The sequence below is a fragment of the Arachis ipaensis genome, chromosome B7 (assembly GCF_059453495.1).
Source record: "Arachis ipaensis isolate K30076 ecotype BB chromosome B7, ASM5945349v1, whole genome shotgun sequence".
Taxonomy (NCBI): Eukaryota; Viridiplantae; Streptophyta; class Magnoliopsida; order Fabales; family Fabaceae; genus Arachis; species Arachis ipaensis.
This window is the reverse complement of record NC_142442.1, coordinates 140,776,121-140,799,549: the sequence shown is the minus strand read 5'-3', so window position 1 is coordinate 140,799,549 and position 23,429 is coordinate 140,776,121. Positions and strand designations below refer to the sequence as shown.

Sequence of the window (23,429 nt, the reverse complement as noted above, 5' to 3'; positions counted from 1 at the left end):
GCTTGAGAAACTTCGTTAGGTGCAGGTGCCATAGGTAAATCAATCAGATTTTTTAGAAATATGAACAGTAATAAACAATGCGATTTATTCAAGAATTAAAAAAAAAAATCAGCTTGGTAGACATTCGAATAATCGGGTGTTGCATTATATAAATTCATCTTAAGAACCACTATAAAACAAGTTGCAAGTAGAACTAGTAATCATTCAGCTTGCAAGTGTTGGCTAAAAGTATGTTGAATGGATTGTTAGACAAAAAAATGCAAAAAAATTAATTAGCATAGTATTTCCATTTTTTTGTCAAGCTCTCTCACGCCACTCTCGTCTCCGATGTGTCACTTCTTTCTTGGTCTGGCACTCACCGTTTTGGAATCAAGCTCGTCGCACTCTGTGTACTCACCATCTCAAGCTCAGACACCGCTTTTCTGGGCTCGCTTCGCGGGCGGCAGAACCACACGGAACCCAGTCACGCGCCTTCGCGTACGCTCGTCGTCGCCGGAAGCAGAGGCAGCAGGTCCCGGTGGGCTGGTCTTGTTCGTCTTCTTGCTTGGAGCCTCACCGTCAGCTTCCTTGGCGCAACCCGATTTGGTGAGTTTCAACAAATTCCCCCTTTCTTTCTGTTTCGATTTTGTTGCTGTAATTCATCACTGCAGTTTGATTTTGTTACTGAAAGTTAAATTTGTTGCTGAAAGTTGAATGTGTTGCTGCAATTTGTTCTTGACTGAACGTTGAATTTGTTGTCTTGCTGAAATAATCAATTAACTTCAATTTATTCATTGCTGAATGAATTTGTTTCTGACTGAACGTTGTATTTGTTGCCGTAATAATCACTCACTTGAATTTGTTTGTTACTGAAAATCATGACTGAGCTAAATTTGTTATTGATTATCATCACGATTGAAGCTATTGTGGTCTTGGTAAAATAATTACTTGGCTAAATTTGTTGATGTCTTCTTTTGAGCTAAATCTTTTGTTGTTGAAAATGGGGCTCATGTTCTCTGCAACTTAGAATAAAATTATTCAGTTAAATTGTTGTTTCCACACTTTCTGTTTGTATTATTATGAATTATTCTTGGTATTGATTTGTGAAAAATACACAAATGTAGATATAGATGCAAATTAAAATGAAGGAAAAGTCGGTCAAGCTTCAAATTTGTCCTATGAAGATATAGGTGTTGATTTTCAGATTATTTTTTGGATTTGATTTACTGATTGTGTTATCTTTTGCCCTCTCTTGTTCATTTAAATTTAGAAAGTATTTTGTGAGATTGGTATGAGATTTCATCCAATGGCTCACTTTTCCTTGCTGGTTACATGCTGGCCAAAATTTAACAAAGTTGCTGGCCCCCTAGACTTTTTCATTTGTATTAATGATTAGTTTATTATCTCTTTTTGCATCATTAGTTATGTCTAAGAATTGATACTTGATTGTTATCAATATGTTTGTGAAGACATCATTTTAAGTTGTAACTTTTGATGATAATTTTATTTTTATAATTTTATATTTTTATTTAATTATGATCGGGTGAATTAATGACCCATTGTTGAACCAGTGACCCGGTGACCCGATCGTATGACCGGGTCAATTACTGGTTCGGTTTTGATAACTATGTAAACAAGCCTCACTTTTTGACTTAAAATTTAACTGTTTGACACTATGCAATTTGATTATTGGTTAAGAAATCACCTTCTTGAACCTTTGGGATATCATACTTTAAAACCGAACTTGATTAGCCAAATAAAGAGGCAACAAACACGCAAATCATGAGTATATGTGTCCTTGATAGTACATTTTGCTACAAGTTGGTGCTTAATATTCTTATTGTATCACAAAGCTCTTAAACCTATAACTGGAGAAGTTAACACTTATTTTTTGTCCAATCCAGAAAAGTTAAAACTTTGGTCGATGATATTTCATGTAGTGCTTTAAATTTGGATGACATTTTAAGGTTTATATTTGGATGACATTTTTATTAGAGGAACAATCCACACACACAGAGTAAAATCATGACGGAGCCATCAGAATCGTTCAAGCCATATTCTGGTAAGTGTCTTAAGGTCCTTCTAGCACATTCTGACCCTGTCACTGCCATCGATTTCAACCGCGACGGTTCTCATATTGTTTCTAGTAGGATTTGGGATGCTTCCACTGGCCACTGTATGAAGACTCTCATTGACGATGAAAACCCTCCTGTTTCCTTTGTCAAGTTCTCCCCTAATGGCAAGTTCATCCTCGTTGGCACTTTGGACAACACTCTGGTAATTTTCAATTCTGTTCAATCTTTTATTATTTTCGTCATTTGATTGTAGAAGAATAGTGTTAGTTCTTATCTTGAATGCCATTGGTTTTTTCAATGTCAGACTTTCAGCCTGAGCTTTTCTTTTCTAGAATGCTGTGTCTCTTATTGATTAATTGTAGTATGCATATTTGGTCTTAGGAAGAAAAAGCATATTTATCACGTATTCCACTGCAAAAACTGGAATACCATATTTCACGTAGGAAAAGTTTACTAAGTAGTTATTTGTTTTATAGTGAAGGTGGAAATGACAAAAATAACTCCAGTCGTAGAGTTGATTTGTCATAAAAGACCAATTCAAAAAAAGCTGGCTAGTGACTAACAAGTAACAAATAACAACCTATAATAGAAAAGTTACTTTAGTGCAGATATTGGCCTACAATTATTGTGTTTAAATCTAATTAAATGGAAATTAATTTTCGATAGATCTATATATAGACAATATCATAAATAAATAGTTATAATTTCATATTTTGAAAAGTTTAATAAAATTATGTAGGTCATTAATTATATTATGTGTATATACTAAAAATTAGTTATTTATATAAATATATATTAAAAAATTAAATATTACATATATTATATATAAATATATAATAGTTAATTATTTAGTGAATAATTTTAATGTATATATAATATTTTTGCTTAAGTCATAACATTGGTATGCATAAAATAACAACGAATGTATTAAATATAATGTGACAACTTATTTACTACTTGTTTAATATTAAACATATAACTTCATGCATTAATAAGTATTCTAATATTTATTAAATTATTATTTAATTTGATAATTAAATTATAGAGTTTAATTTGAGCTTATTTTTAAGATTACTTGAAACATGCAATTCTTTTACTTATATATTAATATTTTGTTATAAAACGATTTTAAATCTTTTTTAATTTACTTTTCTCACATCAATTAAACAATCAAACACATAATAATAAAATTTTATCTTATTTTATTAAAATTTTTTTTTCTATCCTGATCACCTATCTTTGAATAAATCACAAATATGTGATATTAAAAACTAAATTTTATTAGATATAGATGTCAAATCTTTAATTTTCAAATTTTAATTTGAAATTACATGTTTTAATACTTAAGATGTCAAAATAAATTTAAAATAGTATATTTGAGAGTTACCGAAAACAAATTTATGAAATTTATTCGAATTCATTCTAGTTTATTCAAATCTAAATTATTAGTTATTAAATTTACTCATTTTATTAATATAAATTCATAAACTTATAAAAATTTAAGAATTAACTCGAGAGTTTAACAACTTTACTTTTTATAAAATAAAAATCTTTAATATATATATATATATATATATCAAATACGTAAAAATAAATTATGAATATATTAAATCAAAATTTATAAGAATTACTAATTTAGACTCAAAAGATAAAAAAAATTAACAAAATTATATTTAAAAAGAATATTTTTTAATTGTTAATCTTAAATACACATTTTAATTAAGATGGAGCCTTTATTCGTAATGAATAAAATTATATGCTAAAAAAATATGTATTAGATACATGATATATATAGAAAATAGTTTTAGATTTATAAAAAAAATAATAAAAAAAGATAAATAAGTCTCTGACTTTTTAATTTGAAGATATGTAAGTCTCTGATTAATTAAAAATTCAAAAACGACTTTCACCTTCTAAAATGTGAGACATTTAACTTCCTCCATTTCAAAATATATAAAGACAAATAAATCTTCTGGAGGGACTTAAATGTCTCACCTTTTAAAAAGTGAGAGACATTTTTGTATTTTTAATTAATCAAAAACTTAGTTGTCTTTGAGAGAAAAGATAAAAGACCTAACTATTTGTCATTTTCTCAAAAAAAAGGCTGAAATTTGTGAAGTAAAAATGATGATTCAGCTAATTCAATCTTAAAGTATAAATAACAATCAATTCAAGCCATTTGATGTAATACTTGATAAATGAATCAGTTGAAAATGCAAAATAGAAAAAAATGGTTTAATTACTTTGTCAATTCTGTAATTTTATTAAATTTTTAATTAGGTTTTTATATTTTTTTTTAATTATTGAATTCCTATATCATATCAAATTTTATGACTAAGTCCATACCGTGACAAAAATGTTGGAATTAACGAAATATTCTGCTAAACTATATAGAATATTCAGTCAAGTACTAGGTATATTTGTTTTGTTTAACAGAATAATCTATTAATTTCAATATTTTTGTCACAACAGGGATTTAGTTAAAAAATCTGATATGATATAGAGACTCAATTGAAAAAAAAAAAAAAAAGTATAGCGACCTAATCAGGAACAAATCTAAAAATTTTAATATGAATGGGTTGAATTTTAGATAAAATTTTTAATTATTTTTTAATTATATTTTTTCATTTCATAAAAGCAATTTATTAGATATAACTTACAGTTATTGAGTTAGTTTTTCAAAAATTTTATCAATATATATTAAAAAATTATAATTTTTTTCATAATTTTATTTTTAGCATGACAATTATATAAAAGAAACACAACAATATCAATAATATATTATGAAATTATAAAATATTAATCATTTATAGTTTGTTTAATTAAAAAATATCATATATCTTATTAATTAAAATTATTTCTTTCAAAAATTTTAAAAAATTTAAAAATAAATTATAAACTATTAATTATGTAAAAGACGCAGTACTTTTATAGAATATCTTTATAAATTTTTTTAACAACATAAATTTAGAAAAAACTGAATATTTTTTATAAAAAAAGAACATTTAAAGTAGACAATGTGATTACTAAAATATAACTACATAAGTCATTATTAATAGGGTTAAATACAATTTTAGTCCCGAAAGTATAGGCTAAAATTTTTTTTTTTCGTCCCCAACCTTTTTTTCATATAAAATCGTCCATAAGGTTTAACTTGGTTTTAAAATTGTCCTTCAAACCAAAATACCATTCTCCTTTTTCACAAAAATACTTAGTTTCTATTCTTCTTTTTCTTTTTTTCTATCACAATACACATAAAATATTAAATTACACAATATTTTTTATTTATTTAATACATATATCATGTATAAGTATAATTTCTTAAAATTTTGGGGTGCCAAGGCTACTACTCGTCTCCCTCTAAATTTGTTCTTAGACCTAATAAAAAATTTAATAAAATTATAAAAACCGATAGAATAATTAAACTAAAAAAAATTACATTTAACATAGGAATATACTTTTTATAGCGAAATCCAAAATAATTTTTTCTTTCTTTCAAATTTTGTGTCTGATTCAGTTGTGTATATTTTGCTTATATAAAAACAAAATATTTACATATTTTTCATGCATAAAATTATAAAATATAACCAAAATTTTTTGTATATATTTTATTATTTTGTTAACGAAATATGAAATGATATATAAAATAATAAATTTTTTAAAATTTTACACAAATTAAAAATTTCAATAAATTAAAAAAACAAAAGTAAACATTTTAACATTATTTTTCAAAGATTTTTTAATAGGCTTTTAATCCCATAACATTCATGATAATACATTATACATTTATTTAAGAGGCCAATTTAAAAAAAATAAAAAATAAAAAGTAAAATTCACTGTGAATTAAGTTGAGCTGATGACTCATGCCTTAAAAAAAAAAAAAAAAAGCTTGACATAAGTCATAAACATATATCATGATGCAGCAGTCCAATACAAGTTGGGTAGATTGGACATTTTTATCCATTCCCAACTGAAAAAAGGAAGAATCTGTTGCGGGTTTTTGTGGACTTTTTATAATTGCTGTACACAATATTTTTGTTCACTAAATCTTAACCACATGTATTATTTAATATAAATTTTAATGGTTGTAAAAATTGAAATATCATATTCCAAGTAACTGAAGTGGTATACGGGAACATCTTCCTAAAGTTTAACTAGTTTTTTGGAACTTGAGGAATGATGAATGAGATGTTAAGTACTTATGTTTAACTAGTAAATGCACTCATTACTCTAGTCTTTCAAAATTCTAATGGATTGCTTATCATGATAAGTTTCTCTAATGGCTTCTACTTTGTTGCTAAGACTATATATATATATATATATATATATATGGCTTCTACTTTGGATGTTAGCTCAGTTGGCTAAAACTGACTTGTTCAGTTTATTAATCTTTTTTGTGTTTCTTCATTCAATTCTTCTCTCCCTGCAGAGGCTTTGGAACTATTCTACTGGCAAGTTTCTGAAGTCATACACTGGTCATGTTAACTCAAAATATTGCCTTTCATCCACATTTTCTATAACAAATGGGAAGTATGTTGTTGGTGGTTCAGAAGATATATTATTTTATTTAATTACTTGTATGACACAATTAAACATATTGGTAGAAGTTGGAAATTATAAAAAAAAATAGGTTTTTTTTTTGGACATGAGGTAACCAACCTATGATGCACGGACACTGACACGGACACGGGACACGACACGACACGGGACACGCCGACACGCAAATTTGAAAATCTTACATGACACGGGGACACGCATACATATAAAATATAAAGTATTTTTTAGATAAATCGTAATGACATTTTAATATTTTATTGATATTAAAATATAAATTAATTTTTTAAATTATTTTTAATGTCTTATTTTAATTATATCAAGTATTTAAAATATTTTTTGTTTTAATAAATAATAATATATACTATATCTAAATTTATTTTAAGAATATATATTAAAAATAAGACGGACACGCTGACACGTGATGGTATTTAGGTGTGTCAAAGTGTGTCCAGAGAAGAATTTTTTATTGTTTATTGAGACACGGTTTGGACACAGCAGACACGCGTGTCAGACGAGTGTCGGTGAGTGTCGTGTCCGAAATGTGTCCGACACGCGGACACGGCAACTCAGCAAAGTGTCCGTGCTTCGTAGTAACCAACTAACTAGTTTTTTTTTTTTTTTTTTTAATTACAAGTCTTTATAGTTTTATTGAATTTTCTGTTAGGTCCATATATTTTTTCTTTTTAATTGGGTCTCTATATCATATTAGATTTTACAACTAAATTCTTACTATAACAAAAATATTAGAATCAACTGAAAGTGTTACATATTCATTTTGTTTATCGGAATATTTCATTAATTCTAACATTTTTGTCACAGTAGAGACTTAATTACAAAATCTGATATGGTATAAGGACATATTCATTTTGTTTATCGAAATATTTTATTAATTCTAACATTTTTGTCTATGTAAAGACTTAATTACAAAATCTGATATGGTATAAGGACCTAATTAAAAAAATAAAAAAATTATAAAAACTTAATTAAAAATTCAATTAAATTATAAAAACTAATAAAATAATTAAATATATTTTTAATCACTTTTTTCTTTTGGTCAATAAAACATAGAACACACAAACCCACTCCCGAGACACACCTCCATGAGATACTCTCTTTTTAATAACTTCAATTACATATTATTTTTGGGCTTTGGGATTGTTAAAGAATTTGTGTAAGGACTAGAAAGGCTCAGTTTGAGTAACTAACTTAGTTAAACTCCTTTTGATAAAATAACTTAAACAATAAATGACTTTGTTAAAAGTAACTTATAAATAAGTTATTTTGTGTTTGGATTTTTAACTCTAAAAGTGCTTATTTTATAGAAATGTAATGAAAAGTAGAAGTATTATGAGAGAAGTCATTTTTTTTAGGATTTGGATCCTCTAAAGTTTATATTTTGTAACACCCTAAGTTTTATACTATCGTGGAGGTCTTTAAAATAAGGTGCCACACTTGATCCAAGAAAAGAATGACTTAATCGTTACGCAAGGAAGGAGTAAATATGCGTAGAGTGGAAAATGAGTAGCGCTAAAACGTTGGAATTTGAATAAAGGTGAAATAACATCCCAACCATGAGTACGTTTCAAAATAAAAATATTTGTAGGAAACTAAAACAAGAAAAGAAACTAATTACGTCCTAAACTAATCTCGTCGAAGAGGCTCCCATACTTGCATCCTATCATATCCTTGATCAGGATTCTTCAGTTATTTACGAATCGAGGTATCAGTGGTTTTCCTCCAAGACATTTTCGCGCAGTGAAGATCTGGTTCCGTTGTGTGGGGTGAACTAGGACTCGATGGGCAGCTGGTATTCTCCTTCCACGAACTCTCGACCTAAGTAGATAGTTTGGAGCACGGTAGTAGTGGTCGCAACTACCCACGCGTGTTTCGAGGGGTCGTACTTAGAAGTTACCCTCGGGGGCACTGCGTCGTCTCTATCCGCTGTGCCATGTTCCTCTGGAGACAGTATGGGAAAAGAAAGGGAGTGAGAACCTAGCGTCTCAGTAGGAGTGCTATGCAACCTCCATATCCATCTCCAGCCCACGTGCGGGATTTTAAAAAAACGCGTATAACATGGCATGTAATATGCATCTTTCTTATAAAATATGTGTGCAAAAAGAGAAAACATATAGGAAAATAGGAGGATAACATCTTAAGTAACATCAACATTATCTAAGAAAAAACATAGAAATCAAACTTTCATTCATGCCTTCTCCTTTCTTATTTTATAACTTTTATGGAGGGTATTGAGCTCAAACCGGTATAAGTGGGAGTCCCCTTCCCTTACCGAAGGTTCTTATCCCAAACGTTTTGGCGATCACCTTCCCTTACCGAAGGATCATCTCGATCAATCACCTTCCCTTACCGAAGGATCATATCGATATCTTGTCTTTGGGGGTCACCTTCCCTTACCGAAGGATCATTCCCTCAATTTAATTTACAATCAAGGTTATTTAGACATACACAAGAAGGGAGTCATATAAAAATGATGTATTATTATATAAAATTGATGGGATAGTCCCCTTCCCTTACCGAAGGTTCTTATCCCAAACGTTTTTCGATCACCTTCCCTTATCGAAGGATCATCTCGATCGATCACCCTCCCTTACCGAGGGATCATCTCGATATCTGGTCTTTGGGGGTCACCTTCCCTTACCGAAGGATCATTCCCTCAGTTTAATTTACAATTAGGTTGTTTAAACATACACGAGAGAAAAATCATATAAGAAGAGATCATGCAAGAAAATTATGATGATGAAGGGACGTATGAAAATCATGAGACTCTAGTATATGTATGGATTTTCCAATTTAAAATCTCTTGGTCAGATAGTAACATGGATTGAAAGAGATCATATTAAAGTGTAGATAATAGGGCATTTTAACTAATTGCACAAAATATTAAGAAAGTGATGTATTCTTGATCCTAAAGGAATAATGTAATGGTGCAAACGATCATATAAGTGTAAATAAGAAGAGGGTATATCTAAATATTTGAATAAAGTAAAATATTACATGTACTCTTAACTTTTAAAGGAATGATGATATGAGAGATCACGTAGATGCACATACTAGAATAGGATATATAAATTATTTAAGAAAACATGTACTCTTGATTTTAAAGAAATAATAATAATAGGTCACATAGACGCACTTAATGGAATATGGTAATTTAAATATTCGAAATAAATATTATAAATAATAATATAATAATAGGATGTGGTATGTTTAATAAGCATTATAAGGAGGCATGTACTCCTGACCCTAAGGGAATATAAATATAATAATATAGGAGATTGAATAAGCATTATAAGGAGGCATGTACTCTCGACCTAAGGGAACATTAACAATACAATCATATGAAAGAGCATAAAATGAGTATAGTAAATAATTGAATGAACATTATAAGGAGACATATGCCCATGATTATGAATGACATGGTGTACGGACATGCTTAACATGAATAAAAGATGAAAGATAATTAATGCCATGATAACATTCGTGGATGAAAAAATAAAATAAAAAAAAATGGAACGTAACACATGCCAAGCATTAAAAAAACATAATTTCCTACTCTTTTTCCTAACGTTTCTTCGAGCTTGCCTCTTGTTTTTGCCCACGAAATATTATCTTTTTGTAGAGAGAAAAGGGAGAGGATTAGTATTTGAGAGGAGTGATTTTCTACCTATGGGTGCTCCCCTATTTATATACGTCTGGGGATGGGGTGGTTGGGATATTTTAAATTTCAAACTGAGGGTGGTTACTAGGTTCCTATCCGAAATTTCAAAATTCTAATCTTATCTCCTAACCGATTTTCAAACTTCGAATTTAATTTTGTTTCTAGAAGGGGTGGTTGTTACATTATCACCCCCGTAAGAAAAGAATTTGTCCCCAAATTCCCTGTCTGAACTTGGTCGATAAGGGTCGTTTTAAATAACTTAGGGGTCTTACTGAAATTTTCTATTGTCGGGGAGAAAAGGAGATCCTCACCACGATTGTTACCTGTAAACAAGTTCGGAAACTTCTGTCTCATGTCTGTCTCTTTTTCCCACGTGTAGTCTCTGGAATTGCCGCTACCCCATGCCATTTTTACCAGTTGTATCGTCTCGCTCCTTAGTTGCTTCATGCTTCTGTCTACAATCTCTATGGCCGGTAGTTCAAAAGTCAGGTCATCTTCGAGTGTTATATCCTCTTGCTGCAACACATGGCTTGGATCGTGCTGGTATTTTCGGAGTTGGGACACGTGAAATACGTTGTGCAGTCTTGATAGATTTGGTGGTAGGGCAAGCTGGTATGCCGACTTTCCTATACGCCGGAGGATTTGGAATGGACCCAGGTACCGGGGGCTTAGTTTTCGTACCTTAAGAGCTCTCCCTACCCCGGTGGTGGGGGTGATTTTTAGGAATACGTGATCGCCTTCCTGAAATTCGACCTTGGTATCTCCATACCTTGTCCTCTCCTTCGGTGAAGCCTTTCAATTTTCCTTCTTTGACAAGGCTCAGGGTTTCTTGAAAGTCGGGGTCGAAACTCTGCGCCTTAGTTATTTGTTCTTTGAATTGACTTGCCTCTGTTAGGTGGTTCAGACGTATGCTTTTTGGAGCGAGGGTGACTTGTAAGTTCATGTCTTTGAAATTCTTTATCAACTCTGCCTCTTTTATCATTAGCCATGATGCCTTGAGTACCTTCCGACTCAGAGCGTCAGCCACCAAGTTAGCCTTTCCTGGGTGATAATTTAGAACAAAGTCGTAGTCTTTAAGAAACTCCATCCACCTCCTTTGTCGCATGTTGAGTTCCTTCTGGTCGAACAGGTACTTTAAGCTCTTATGATCGGAGAATACTTGAAACCCAACTCCGTACAAATGATGCCTCCATGTTTTCAGCGCAAATACTATCGCGGCTAGTTCCAGGTCGTGAGTTGGATAGTTGGCTTCGTGGGTCTTCAGTTGTCTTGATGCATACGCCACTACTTTTTTTGCATTGCATTAGTACGCAACCCAATCCTTGTCCTGAGGCATCGCAGTAAACTTCGAAGGCCATGTCGGGGTTAGGTAAGGCTAGTACTGGGGCGGATGTCAAGCGACACTTTAACTCTTGGAAGCTTCTTTCGCAGTCTGGCGTCCAAGTAAACGGGATATCCTTCCTGGTTAAACGAGTTAACGGCAGGGCTAGTTGGGAAAACCCTCTTATGAACCTTCTATAGTAGCCTGCCAATCCAAAAAAAAAAACTCCTTATTTCTGTTACTGACGTCGGTCTTTCCCAGTTTAGTACCGAGTCTATCTTACTGGGATCTACTAATATTCCATTGCCGGAAATCATATGTCCAAGAAATTGTACCTCCTTCATCCAAAACTCACACTTGGATAGTTTCGCGTACAACTTTTTCTCTCGAAGGGTCCCCAGTATTACACGCAAGTGCTCCCTGTGTTCTTCTTCTGTCTTGGACAAAATCAAAATGTCATCTATGAATACCACCACGAAACTGTCGAGGTAAGGTCGAAAAATTCTATTCATGTAGTCCATAAAGACGGTGGGGGCATTGGTCAACCCAAAAGACATTACTATGAACTTGTAGTGTCCGTATCTCGTTCGAAATGCTGTCTTTGGAATGTCTTCCTCTCTTACCCTTATCTGATGATACCCTGATCTCAGGTCGATCTTTGAGAACACTGTTGCACCTTGTAGTTGGTCCATCAAGTCATCTATTCTTGGGAGAGGATACTTGTTCTTCACCGTGATTTTGTTGAGTTGCCTATAGTCCATGCAGAGACGCATGCTGCCGTCCTTTTTCTTTACAAACAATACTGGAGCTCCCCAGGGAGAGGCACTTGGTCGGATGAATCCTTTTTGCAGCAGCTCCTCTAGTTGGTTCTTCAGTTCAGTGAGCTCCAATGGAGCCATCCGGTAAGGGGCTATGGAGATTGGCCCTGTCCCAGGCATCAGTTCTATGGAGAACTCAACCTCTCGTGTTGGGGGAAACGAGGGTATATCTTCGAGAAAGATATCTAAAAAGTCTTGTACTACTGGTATCTCACAGAACTCTCGATGGGAATCTGCTTTTACCGAATTTAGCAAGGCATATTCTTGCCTCGTACTTGTGTCTTCGGAGGATCTTGGAAGATCACGTGTGTCTCGTATGGATTGAGAAGGGAAGATGACTTTTCTTTCAAAACAATCTAACAGGACTCGGTTTTCGTTGAGCCAATCCATTCCTAGGATGATGTCTAATCCTACTAAAGGGAGGCACACTAGGTCAGCAAGGTATGATCTATCTGAAATGAGGATGCAAACCCTCTGACAAACCTGCTGAGTTTCGACACTCTTACCGGCTGGGGTGGTCACTAGTAGGACATATGGTAGTTTGGTCATGCATAAACTGATTCTACTAGTAGCAGAGAGAGATATAAATGAATGAGAAGCACCTGTATCGTATAGGATAGTTAAAGGAGCTCCAATAATTGTGCACTTACCCTCGATTCGATCTTCTGACTGGTGGGCTTCCTCGCTGCTGAGGGCAAAGACTCGTCCTTGACGTTGGGGTGCATCGGCAGAGGGTGGGGGAACTGCTGGACATTCCCTGGCGATATGCCCTGGCTGGAAACACCGGAAGCAGACATTTTGCCCGGCAAGGCACCTGCCTCTATGTTGCTTTCCACACAAGGCACATTCCTTGAGTTCGGTGGCCTTTGGTGAGGTGTCAGTGGGAGGTTTCTAGCGGTTCGTGCCCTGTTGAGATTGCCTTCCTGTAGGTCTTCCAAGAAAGGCCTTCTTCTGCGACAGCTGCTGAGAAGATCCTTGATTTAGCTGCCTTTTCTTGAAAGCCTCGATTCTTTCTGACGCTAGTTTCTTGGTGCATTCCTTGATCACCTGGCACTTGCTAACAAGGGAGGAGAACTCCCGGATTTTCAGTGGGGCTATTGCGGTTAAGATCTCTGCCTTGAGCCCTCCTTGATACTTCATACATTTTCACTTTTCATCTGGATTAGCCTTATACATTGCGGAAAATTTGCAGAGCTTCTCGAACTTCTCTGTGTACTCTGCAATACTCATCCTATCCTGCTTCAGCTGAAGAAACTCCATCTCCTTGGACTCTCGAACAGAAAGGGGGAAGTACTTCTTGTAGAAAGCTTCCTTGAAGGTGGCCCAGCTGAGATCTGTTCCAGCATCCTCCAACAACCGTCTTACTCCATCCCACCAGAATTCGGCATCAGCTTTGAGCATGAAGGTAGCGTAATTCACTTGCTGCACCTCAGTGCATGGAAAAATTGTGAATACTTTCTCCATTTCTGTCAGCCATTCCTCTGCCTTATCAGGGTCGAGGGCCCCACGGAATCCAGGCGGACCAATCTTTTTGAAGTCAGCAAAAGTCGTACGAGTTTGTCCCTCCTCTAGTCTGGGAGTATTGGGATCCCTGTCCCCAGTGGACAGTTGCTGAGCCATCAGAGTAGTGGCTTCGGCCTGCTCCTTCATTGCCTTGGCCATCTCCTTCATGTGCTTTGCTAGGTTTGATGAGCTCGAGCTCGAGCCACGTGGGCGTCCACGGCTTGCCATAGGTCCCCTGTTTATGGATAACCATAGGGAGAAGTTTTATTATCCATACCTCCTGAGACAGAATCCCTAGGATCGACTTTGCTCTGATACCATTAATGTAACACCCTAAGTTTTATACTATCGTGGAGGTCTTTAAAATAAGGTGCCACACTTGATCCAAGAAAAGAATGACTTAATCGTTACGCAAGGAATGAGTAAATACGCGTAGAGTGGAAAATGAGTAGCGCTAAAACGTTGGAATTTGAATAAAGGTGAAATAACATCCCAACCATGAGTACGTTTCAAAATAAAAATATTTGTAGGAAACTAAAACAAGAAAAGAAACTAATTACGTCCTAAACTAATCTCGTCGAAGAGGCTCCCATACTTGCATCCTATCATATCCTTGATCAGGATTCTTCAGTTATTTACGAATCGAGGTATCAGTGGTTTTCCTCCAAGACATTTTCGCGCAGTGAAGATCTGGTTCCGTTGTGTGGGGTGAACTAGGACTCGATGGGCAGCTGGTATTCTCCTTCCACGAACTCTCGACCTAAGTAGATAGTTTGGAGCACGGTAGTAGTGGTCGCAACTACCCATGCGTGCTTCGAGGGGTCGTACTTAGAAGTTACCCTCGGGAGGCACTGCGTCGTCTCTATCCGCTGTGCCATGTTCCTCTGGAGACAGTATGGGAAAAGAAAGGGAGTGAGAACCTAGCGTCTCAGTAGGAATGCTATGCAACACCTCCATATCCATCTCCAGCCCACGTGCGGGATTTTAAAAAAATGCGTATAACATGGCATGTAATATGCATCTTTCTTATAAAACATGTGTGCAAAAAGAGAAAACATATAGGAAAATAGGAGGATAACATCTTAAGTAACATCAACATTATCTAAGAAAAAACATAGAAATCAAACTTTCATTCATGCCTTCTCCTTTCTTATTTTATAACTTTTATGGAGGGTATTGAGCTCAAACCGGTATAAGTGGGAGTCCCCTTCCCTTACTGAAGGTTCTTATCCCAAACGTTTTGGCGATCACCTTCCCTTACCGAAGGATCATCTCGATCGATCACCTTCCCTTACCGAAGGATCGTATCGATATCTTGTCTTTGGGGGTCACCTTCCCTTACCGAAGGATCATTCCCTCAATTTAATTTACAATCAAGGTTATTTAGACATACACAATAAGGGAGTCATATAAAAAGGATGTATTATTATATAAAATTGATGGGATAGTCCCCTTCCCTTACCGAAGGTTCTTATCCCAAACATTTTTCGATCACCTTCCCTTACCGAAGGATCATCTCGATCGATCACCCTCCCTTACCGAGAGATCATCTCGATATCTGGTCTTTGGGGGTCACCTTCCCTTACCGAAGGATCATTCCCTCAGTTTAATTTACAATTAGGTTGTTTAAACATACACGAGAGAAAAATCATATAAGAAGAGATCATGCAAGAAAATTATGATGATGAAGGGACGTATGAAAATCATGAGACTCTAGTATATGTATGGATTTTCCAATTTAAAATCTCTTGGTCAGATAGTAACATGGATTGAAAGAGATCATATTAAAGTGTAGATAATAGGGCATTTTAACTAATTGCACAAAATATTAAGAAAGTGATGTATTCTTGATCCTAAAGGAATAATGTAATGGTGCAAACGATCATATAAGTGTAAATAAGAAGAGGGTATATCTAAATATTTGAATAAAGTAAAATATTACATGTACTCTTAACTTTTAAAGGAATGATGATATGAGAGATCACGTAGATGCACATACTAGAATAGGATATATAAATTATTTAAGAAAACATGTACTCTTGATTTTAAAGAAATAATAATAATAGGTCACATAGACCCACTTAATGGAATAGGGTAATTTAAATATTCAAAATAAATATTATAAATAATAATATAATAATAGGATGTGGTATGTTTAATAAGCATTATAAGGAGGCATGTACTCCCGATCCTAAGGAAATATAAATATAATAATATAGGAGATTGAATAAGCATTATAAGGAGGCTTGTACTCTCGACCTAAGGGAACATTAACAATACAATCATATGAAAGAGCATAAAATGAGTATAGTAAATAATTGAATGAACAACATAAGGAGACATATGCCCATGATTATGAATGACATGGTGTACGGACATGCTTAACATGAATAAAAGATGAAAGATAATTAATGCCATGATAACATTCGTGGATGGAAAAATAAAATAAAAAAAATGGAACGTAACACATGCCAAGCATTAAAAAAACATAATTCCCTACTCTTTTTCCTAACGTTTCTTCGAGCTTGCCTCTTGTTTTTGCCCACGGAATATTATCTTTTTGTAGAGAGAAAAGGGAGAGGATTAGTATTTGAGAGGAGTGATTTTCTACCTATGGGTGCTCCCCTATTTATATACGTCTGGAGATGGGGTGGTTGGGATATTTTAAATTTCAAACTGAGGGTGGTTACTAGGTTCCTATCCGAAATTTCAAAATTCTAATCTTATCTCCTAACCGATTTTCAAACTTCGAATTTAATTTTGTTTCTAGAAGGGGTGGTTGTTTGAAATTTCACTTTAGAGAATAAAGTGTGATCTTTTACCGTTGAATAGTTTCTCTTTCATATTTATTATCGGTCCCACCTATAAAATCAATGGTGAGAGATCACACTTTACTCTCTAAAGTGAAATTCAAACTTTAGAGGATCTACATCCTTTTTTTAACTTCTCTATAAACTCCAAAATAACTTCTTAGAAAGTTGCAATTTAGTTTTGAAAATTGTACCAGACATTAATACTACTACTTTTCATAAGTCAAAAGTAAAAAAAAAAAAGCTACTTCTAGAGTTTCTAAACGGGTCCAAAGTATGTATATGATTCAGATTTGGGCCTTAGGTCTTCATGGGCCATTTGAGCAAACCCTCTCTATTTCGCTGAAGCCCCATCATTACAAATCCTACAGAATATGTCTTATATTAACCCAAATAGTAGGACCAAAAAATTAAACATTAAATAGTACAACCAAAAGTTTGAAAAAAAAAAATCCAAATAGCAAATGTGTGGGCCTTACATTATGGCAATTCTTCTAATTTTGATATAAGCGCAACTTTTTTTTTTTATTTGATATTTTTATCTGATTCATTAAGGTTTATTAATGATTTTTCATTTTCTGTAATATACTTTAAATAATACTCATCATTCCGTCCACTTTTAAGTATCTTTTTTAATTAATATGGATCCTCTAAATTTTAAATTTTCACTTTAGAAGATAAAGTGAAATTTTTTACTATTAAATATTTTTTTTTCATATTTTCTCTTGGTCCTACCTATGAAATAAATAGTAGTAGATCATATTTTATTCTCTAAAATAAAATTCAAAATTTAGAGAATATAAATCCTTTTTTAACATATTATACATCTACACATAAATGTTGATATAACACTAAAATTAGATGGAAATTTTGTATTGCAATTTGAAAGCTTTAAAATTCTTTATTTATGCGAGTTGTTATCAAATGTGTATTCCTAACAGGTATGACCATAATGGATCTTAATTTAAAAAAAAAAAGAAAATCATAAATTAAATATATGAAAAAGTATCTGCTTATTGTATATGAACATAATAAGCTTTAGATTTAAATCCTAGTTTTCCGATTGAAAGACATGTGCAATATCTGATCATCAAGTGTGATCCTTCAATAATTACAAAGATTTATCCAACTAATTTCATTCTTATTTAAAAACAATCATATGCTAAACAATGCACACTTTTATCAGTTTTTTTTTTTTTTTTCCTTTTTTGTATGAGAGAGCGAGAGAAGTAAGACTATTTTTTTTTTAAATTATATAAAAAATAAATAAATAAAAGATGCTCATGCAATAATCAAAGTAGAACATGATACATGACAGATGAAATAATTAATATATAACTAACTATATTAATTTATGCATTTTAATATTTGTCTATCTTCTCAGAACCAATCAGATTATATTGTTTTGACAATCAAGCCATGTGGTTTCAAGAAAGAAGCAAAATAAGGTCTAATATTCAAGACTCCCATAAGTCAACTTGCTTAATGCATGCACCATCATTATGCATCCATTCACTATTTTTAAATATAGAGAAAAGGACAAATAGGTCTCTGACCTTTCGTCCCGCGGACATTTTCGTCTCTGATTATTGAAAAATACTTTTAAGTCCCTGACTTTCACAAAACTTGGACGGATTAGTCCCTGACAGAGGCATTTGGACGGAGGGACTGATCCGTCCAAGTTTTGTGAAGGTCAGAGACTTAAAAGTATTTTTCAATGGTTAAGGACGAAAATATCCGCGGGACAAAATATAAGGAACCTATTTGTCATTTTCTCTAAAATATATATTAACAAAAAAATATACATATAATATTCATAAATAAAGAAAAATGATCCGAATTTGTCTCATATATAAAAAAAACCTGTCAACGGTTTTAATCATATATATTTTAAAATTATAAAAATTAGCAACTACCTAATTAATTCTGTGCAATACCCTACCACAATTATTTTTGTAAGGTTTTCATATAAAAAATAAATAATTCTCTAACGTAAGCTCTGATTCATTGTGCTAATTTTTAAATCATGTCCCTCTATTAATTAGTTAAATTCAAAGTATTTATACTGTATATGTATCTATATGCTCTCAACTTCATGATTACCCGTTTGGAATTTAATGGAAATATAAAAGTCAAAGCACAAATGTATAGCGGTCAACTCTGGACTACTTTGGCTTTTTTTGCTGACTGAATCTGATGTATGGTATGGTTATACATAACTACTAAGTTATATAATAAATAACCGTACCTGTCACGTTTGATGTTCATTAATATTGACTATAGTCAATAACACTGATTTATTTCATGAAAAATTATTTTGGCTAAAAAATTTAAATATGAAAGTTATGGGTGTATATACAATGGAAGATTCTGATTGGGTGATTTTTGTGCATGTGGGAACATGCAATTCAATGGAAACAAAGGTTTAGGGTGAAAAACTTTGCAAATGGGAAGGTCCTGTGAAAAACTTTGCAAATGGGAAGGTAATTTTAATAAGGATGTTTTGATAAAGATGCAGAAAATGTCTTTTTGTAAAGATATTTTTTAATAATTAAAATTTAATACATATAATCACTTAAATTATGTTATTTTTGTCAAAATTAGGTCAGATAAATTAATTTGATCGAAAAATAGTGAATTAAATTTTGAATCTGTCTAAATTAATATTATTTTTTATAAAAAATGACTACAATACCTCTATTATATAAAATGACTAAAATATTCTTATTATATATATTAATTTTGAGAATTCTAAATTCTAGCTTTTTTTTTCCATCGTTAGAGTTAGAATTTAAAGTTTTCAAAATTAATATATATATATATATATATATATATATATATATATGATAGGGATATTTTAGTTGTGTTTTATAATAGGGATATTGTAGTAATATTTTATAAAAAATATTAATTTATACCAGTTTAAAAATTTAATTTATTAATTTTTTTGTTAAATTGATTTGTCCAGACTAATTTTAATAAAAATAATACAATTTAATTGATTATATGTGTTAAATTTTAATTTTTAAAAAACATCTTTAAAAAAAGACGTTTTTAACATCTTTATCTAAGTGACTCCCATTTTAATAAATTAAATATTATAGTACATAGAGTAACATTTTTCTAAAAAAAGGTTAATTAAAATAATTATTGTTTTTTTTTTCGTTCACACTGAAATGTCATATTTTCGGTTCTACCAAAATATATATTTTTTTTTGCATCAGCTGCTTCATTCGTATAAGGGAATAAAGATATTAAAAATATTTTTTGAAGATATTTTTTTAATAATTAAAATTTAACATATATAACCGATTAAATTGTGTTATTTTTATTAAAATTAGATCGGACAAATCAGTTTAGCCGAAAAATTAATAAATTAAATTTTGTGCCGATTTAAATTAATATTTTTTTTTATAAAAAATGACTACAATATTCTTATTTTAAAAAAGGGTAAAGTATACTTTTTGTCCTTAAAGTTTGGCAAAAATTTTAAAAATACCCCTAAGTTTTATTTTGTTTCAATTTTATCCCAGAAATTTTCGATTTGCATCAAATATATCCTAAATGGCTAAATTTTCAAAAAAATTTAAGAGCAATCTAACAATAATGCATGAAAATTATGCTTGATTTGCTTGTATTGAGGGCTGTTCTTATGAAATTGTTGTTGAATTGGTTTTAAATTTTTTGAAAAATTAGCCGTCAGAGATTTATTTGATGCAAATCGAAAACTTTTGGGATAAAATTAAAACAAAATAAAACTTAGGGGTATTTTTGAAACTTTTGTCAAACTTCAGGGATAAAAAATATACTTTACCCTTTAAAAAATAACTAAAATACTCCTATTATATATATATATATATATATATATATATATATATATATATATATATTCTAAATTCTAATCCTACGACCAAGAGAAGAAAATGACTAGAATTTAGATTTTTTAAAATATTAATATATAATAAAAATATTTTAGTTATTTTTTATAATAAGGGTATTGTAGTTATTTTCTATAAAAAATAATATTAATTTAGACTAATTTAAAATTTGATCCACCATTTTTTGGTTAAATTAATTTATTTGACATAATTTGACAAAAATAACACGGTTTAATTGATTATACGTATTAAATTTTAATTTTTAAAAAATATTTAAAAAAATATTTTAAACGTCTTTATCTGAGTGGCTCCCGATTAATATACCAATATAACATCTATTTAAAATACAATTCTTATAATATTTTACCCATTTTTTATTTCGTAAAAATTAAATATCAGAATAATGTAGCATGGTTAATTTTATTAATCTTTTGATGAGTTAATTGGTTAATAAGCAACTACTAGTATTTTAAATTTAATATTATATTGCTGAATTCTACATCTAAGGTCGGTCCATTAATTAATTAATTTACCTTCACATTGAAGAAAAACAAAATCTGAGAGGCTTGTTATAAGTTAGTGTGTCAGCATCCATGTTGAGCTTGCAGAAATTTAGAAGCAGCAAGGGATGGCAAATACCCATACATTGCTACGTTTAAAGAAGTAAGTGATAGCATGCATGTTTAACCAAATTTTCTGAAACATAGTGTTTCAAACTTGTCTGTTAGATAATTAATTTAAATATAAAGATAAAGTGAGATATTAGAAAATCAAATAGTGATGAATTTTTTGTCTTGATATTTTATTTTTACTGTCCCATTTTTGGGAAGATAGAAAATATATATAAAAGAGAATTATCACAAGGCAGAAATTTTGCTATTTATTTATGTGATTCAATTAGGGAATTAATTTTTTTTAGAGCATTAATTTTTTATTTTTTATATTATTAATACGTATAAAATTTGAAATAATTAAATTTTATATTTACTTTAAAAAAATTGATATTTCAGCAGCTAGGGTAAGGTAGGGTAGGGTAGGGTTTAGAATTTTAGGGTGCGGATAGAGTTAGGGTCAAGAGATTTTCAATCCGCGGGTAGAGTATGGTAGAGTTTTAATAAAATTTTTAATCCGCGGATAGAATTAGGGTAGGGTCTAAATCCTACCATATCTTACCCATTGTGAGCCCTAGACATACAAGATAATAAATAAAAGAAAAAAAGAAAATTAAAGTTGACTGAATGTAGGTCCCAAAAAAAAAAAAATCAGACTGTGCTATAGTTTTTGAGTGCAAGATCATCCTAACGGGAGAAATTCATTATAAAAAAAAAAAGAAAAGAAGGAAAACTTATCTCCTCATCTGATCTAATAGGTACTATCTATAAGAGGTTTTTTTATTCCATGAAAAGAAATGGTTTAATAATTTTTATTTAAATTTATTCTCATTCACTTGACTTGCACTGAATTTGTAGACTTTTCTTAGTATATGTTACCAAAATTTTATGGCAATTTTAATGTAGTGATTTTAAAATATTATTTTTGATATTTTTAAAAAATAAATTGATTTAGAATTAAATTTTATTAGAATTAATAGATAAAATAAAACTGATTTTTATCTTAAAGAGACGATATTATTTTGATAAAAAAGTAATTAAATTTTACTATTTGTATAACTATTTTATTTGATAGAATAATTAAAAATAATATAAAATTTTAATTAAATTAAAATCCAACATTAAAATAACAAATTTTATTTTTAATTTTAAATTAATATTTATAACATCTGATCTTATAATTAATATATCATTCTATAGAATCGAAAATAAAATTAAACTTAAAATTAACATTGAAAACGCATGTAGTAAAAAAATAAAAATGTTATTTGTACACTAAAATCAGCTACTAATATATTTGTATATAAATATATATATAATTTAATTTATTTTCAATGTGTATTTATATTTTAATATATTTTTTATACTGGTGATTAATTTTAATGGCTGATTTTGATATACACGTAGTATAATCGAATGAAAAATTGCTTAATAAATATCATTCATTCATCGAATTCGGAAACATAAGTAGCTTAAAGGGCTAAAATACCTTTCATTTGGACAACAAGAATAATCAAACAATTCTCTCAGATAATATACATAACAAGCTCTTAATACATGAAGTCATTCATATTATTAATTAACACTATACAATATTAATATCAATTTAAAGGTAAAAAGATAAAGACATTTCATCACCATAAGAGGCTTCCTTATAAATCTTTTTTTTTTTTGTTGCTCACGGTATTTTCCAACCCGACAAGTCAAGGATTAATCTGTCGCAGATCGGAGTTTCATTTAAAAGTTTGTCATTGGCCAATGAGTTGTTGTATATACAAGATGGGATTTAAACCCTCGATACTTACTTAAGCGAACGAGTGAGCTGACCACTCGACCAACCCAAATTAGTTGGCTTCCTTATAAACTATACATTGCATGTGGAAAATGGTTGAGACTATAGCTTTGAATTTTCAACACTACTGCTCTAGCGATGGACCCCACCTCATCTAAATCCCCATATTTGAAAAGCTTAATCAAAGTGTGTATTAAACAAATGATATAGGAGAAGTAGTTATATGCGGATGAAGGGTCCAAAATTAAACAAATTAAAGCCTGAAATGGAGTACATTATTATATTATTGCATGATTGAAGGAAGCTTAGAAGTCATGAACAATGCATATAACTCACTGAATTTATTGGCTATGCTATAATTAATTAATATAGAGGACCCTTCCCACTATGGATTATTTTTTTTTTTAAT

At 31.1% G+C, this 23,429-nt stretch overlaps 1 protein-coding gene and 1 long non-coding RNA gene across 2 annotated transcripts; one reads left to right on the top strand and one right to left on the bottom strand.

Annotated features, from left to right (window-relative positions):
* Positions 1 to 374: 374 nt before the first annotated feature.
* LOC148554343 (uncharacterized) lies at positions 375 to 6,698 on the top strand. The gene is made up of 4 exons (XR_015892384.1): positions 375 to 585; positions 1,975 to 2,041; positions 2,130 to 2,256; positions 6,484 to 6,698. It is a non-coding gene; the product is annotated as an uncharacterized LOC148554343 (long non-coding RNA).
* A 3,174-nt stretch (positions 6,699 to 9,872) lies between these two features.
* On the bottom strand, positions 9,873 to 13,566 carry LOC148554342 (uncharacterized). Its single transcript, XM_088495118.1, has 6 exons — positions 13,346 to 13,566; positions 11,878 to 13,240; positions 11,670 to 11,748; positions 11,057 to 11,571; positions 10,611 to 10,827; positions 9,873 to 9,940 (listed from the first exon to the last, which is right to left on the bottom strand). The coding sequence occupies exons 1-6, from the start codon at positions 13,564 to 13,566 to the stop codon at positions 9,873 to 9,875; spliced, it is 2,463 nt and encodes an 820-aa protein (XP_088351244.1).
* Positions 13,567 to 23,429: the final 9,863 nt, after the last annotated feature.

Coding starts and splice junctions, on each gene's coding strand:
- LOC148554342 (XM_088495118.1), bottom strand. CDS start 13,566: ATGAAGTATCAAGGAGGGCTCAAGGCAGAGATCTTAACCGCAATAGCC. Junction 13,241..13,345: donor CTTGGAAGACCTACAGGAAG/GCAATCTCAACA, acceptor ACATAGAGGCAG/GTGCCTTGCCGGGCAAAATG. Junction 11,749..11,877: donor ATCCCAGTAAGATAGACTCG/GTACTAAACTGG, acceptor TCGTTTAACCAG/GAAGGATATCCCGTTTACTT.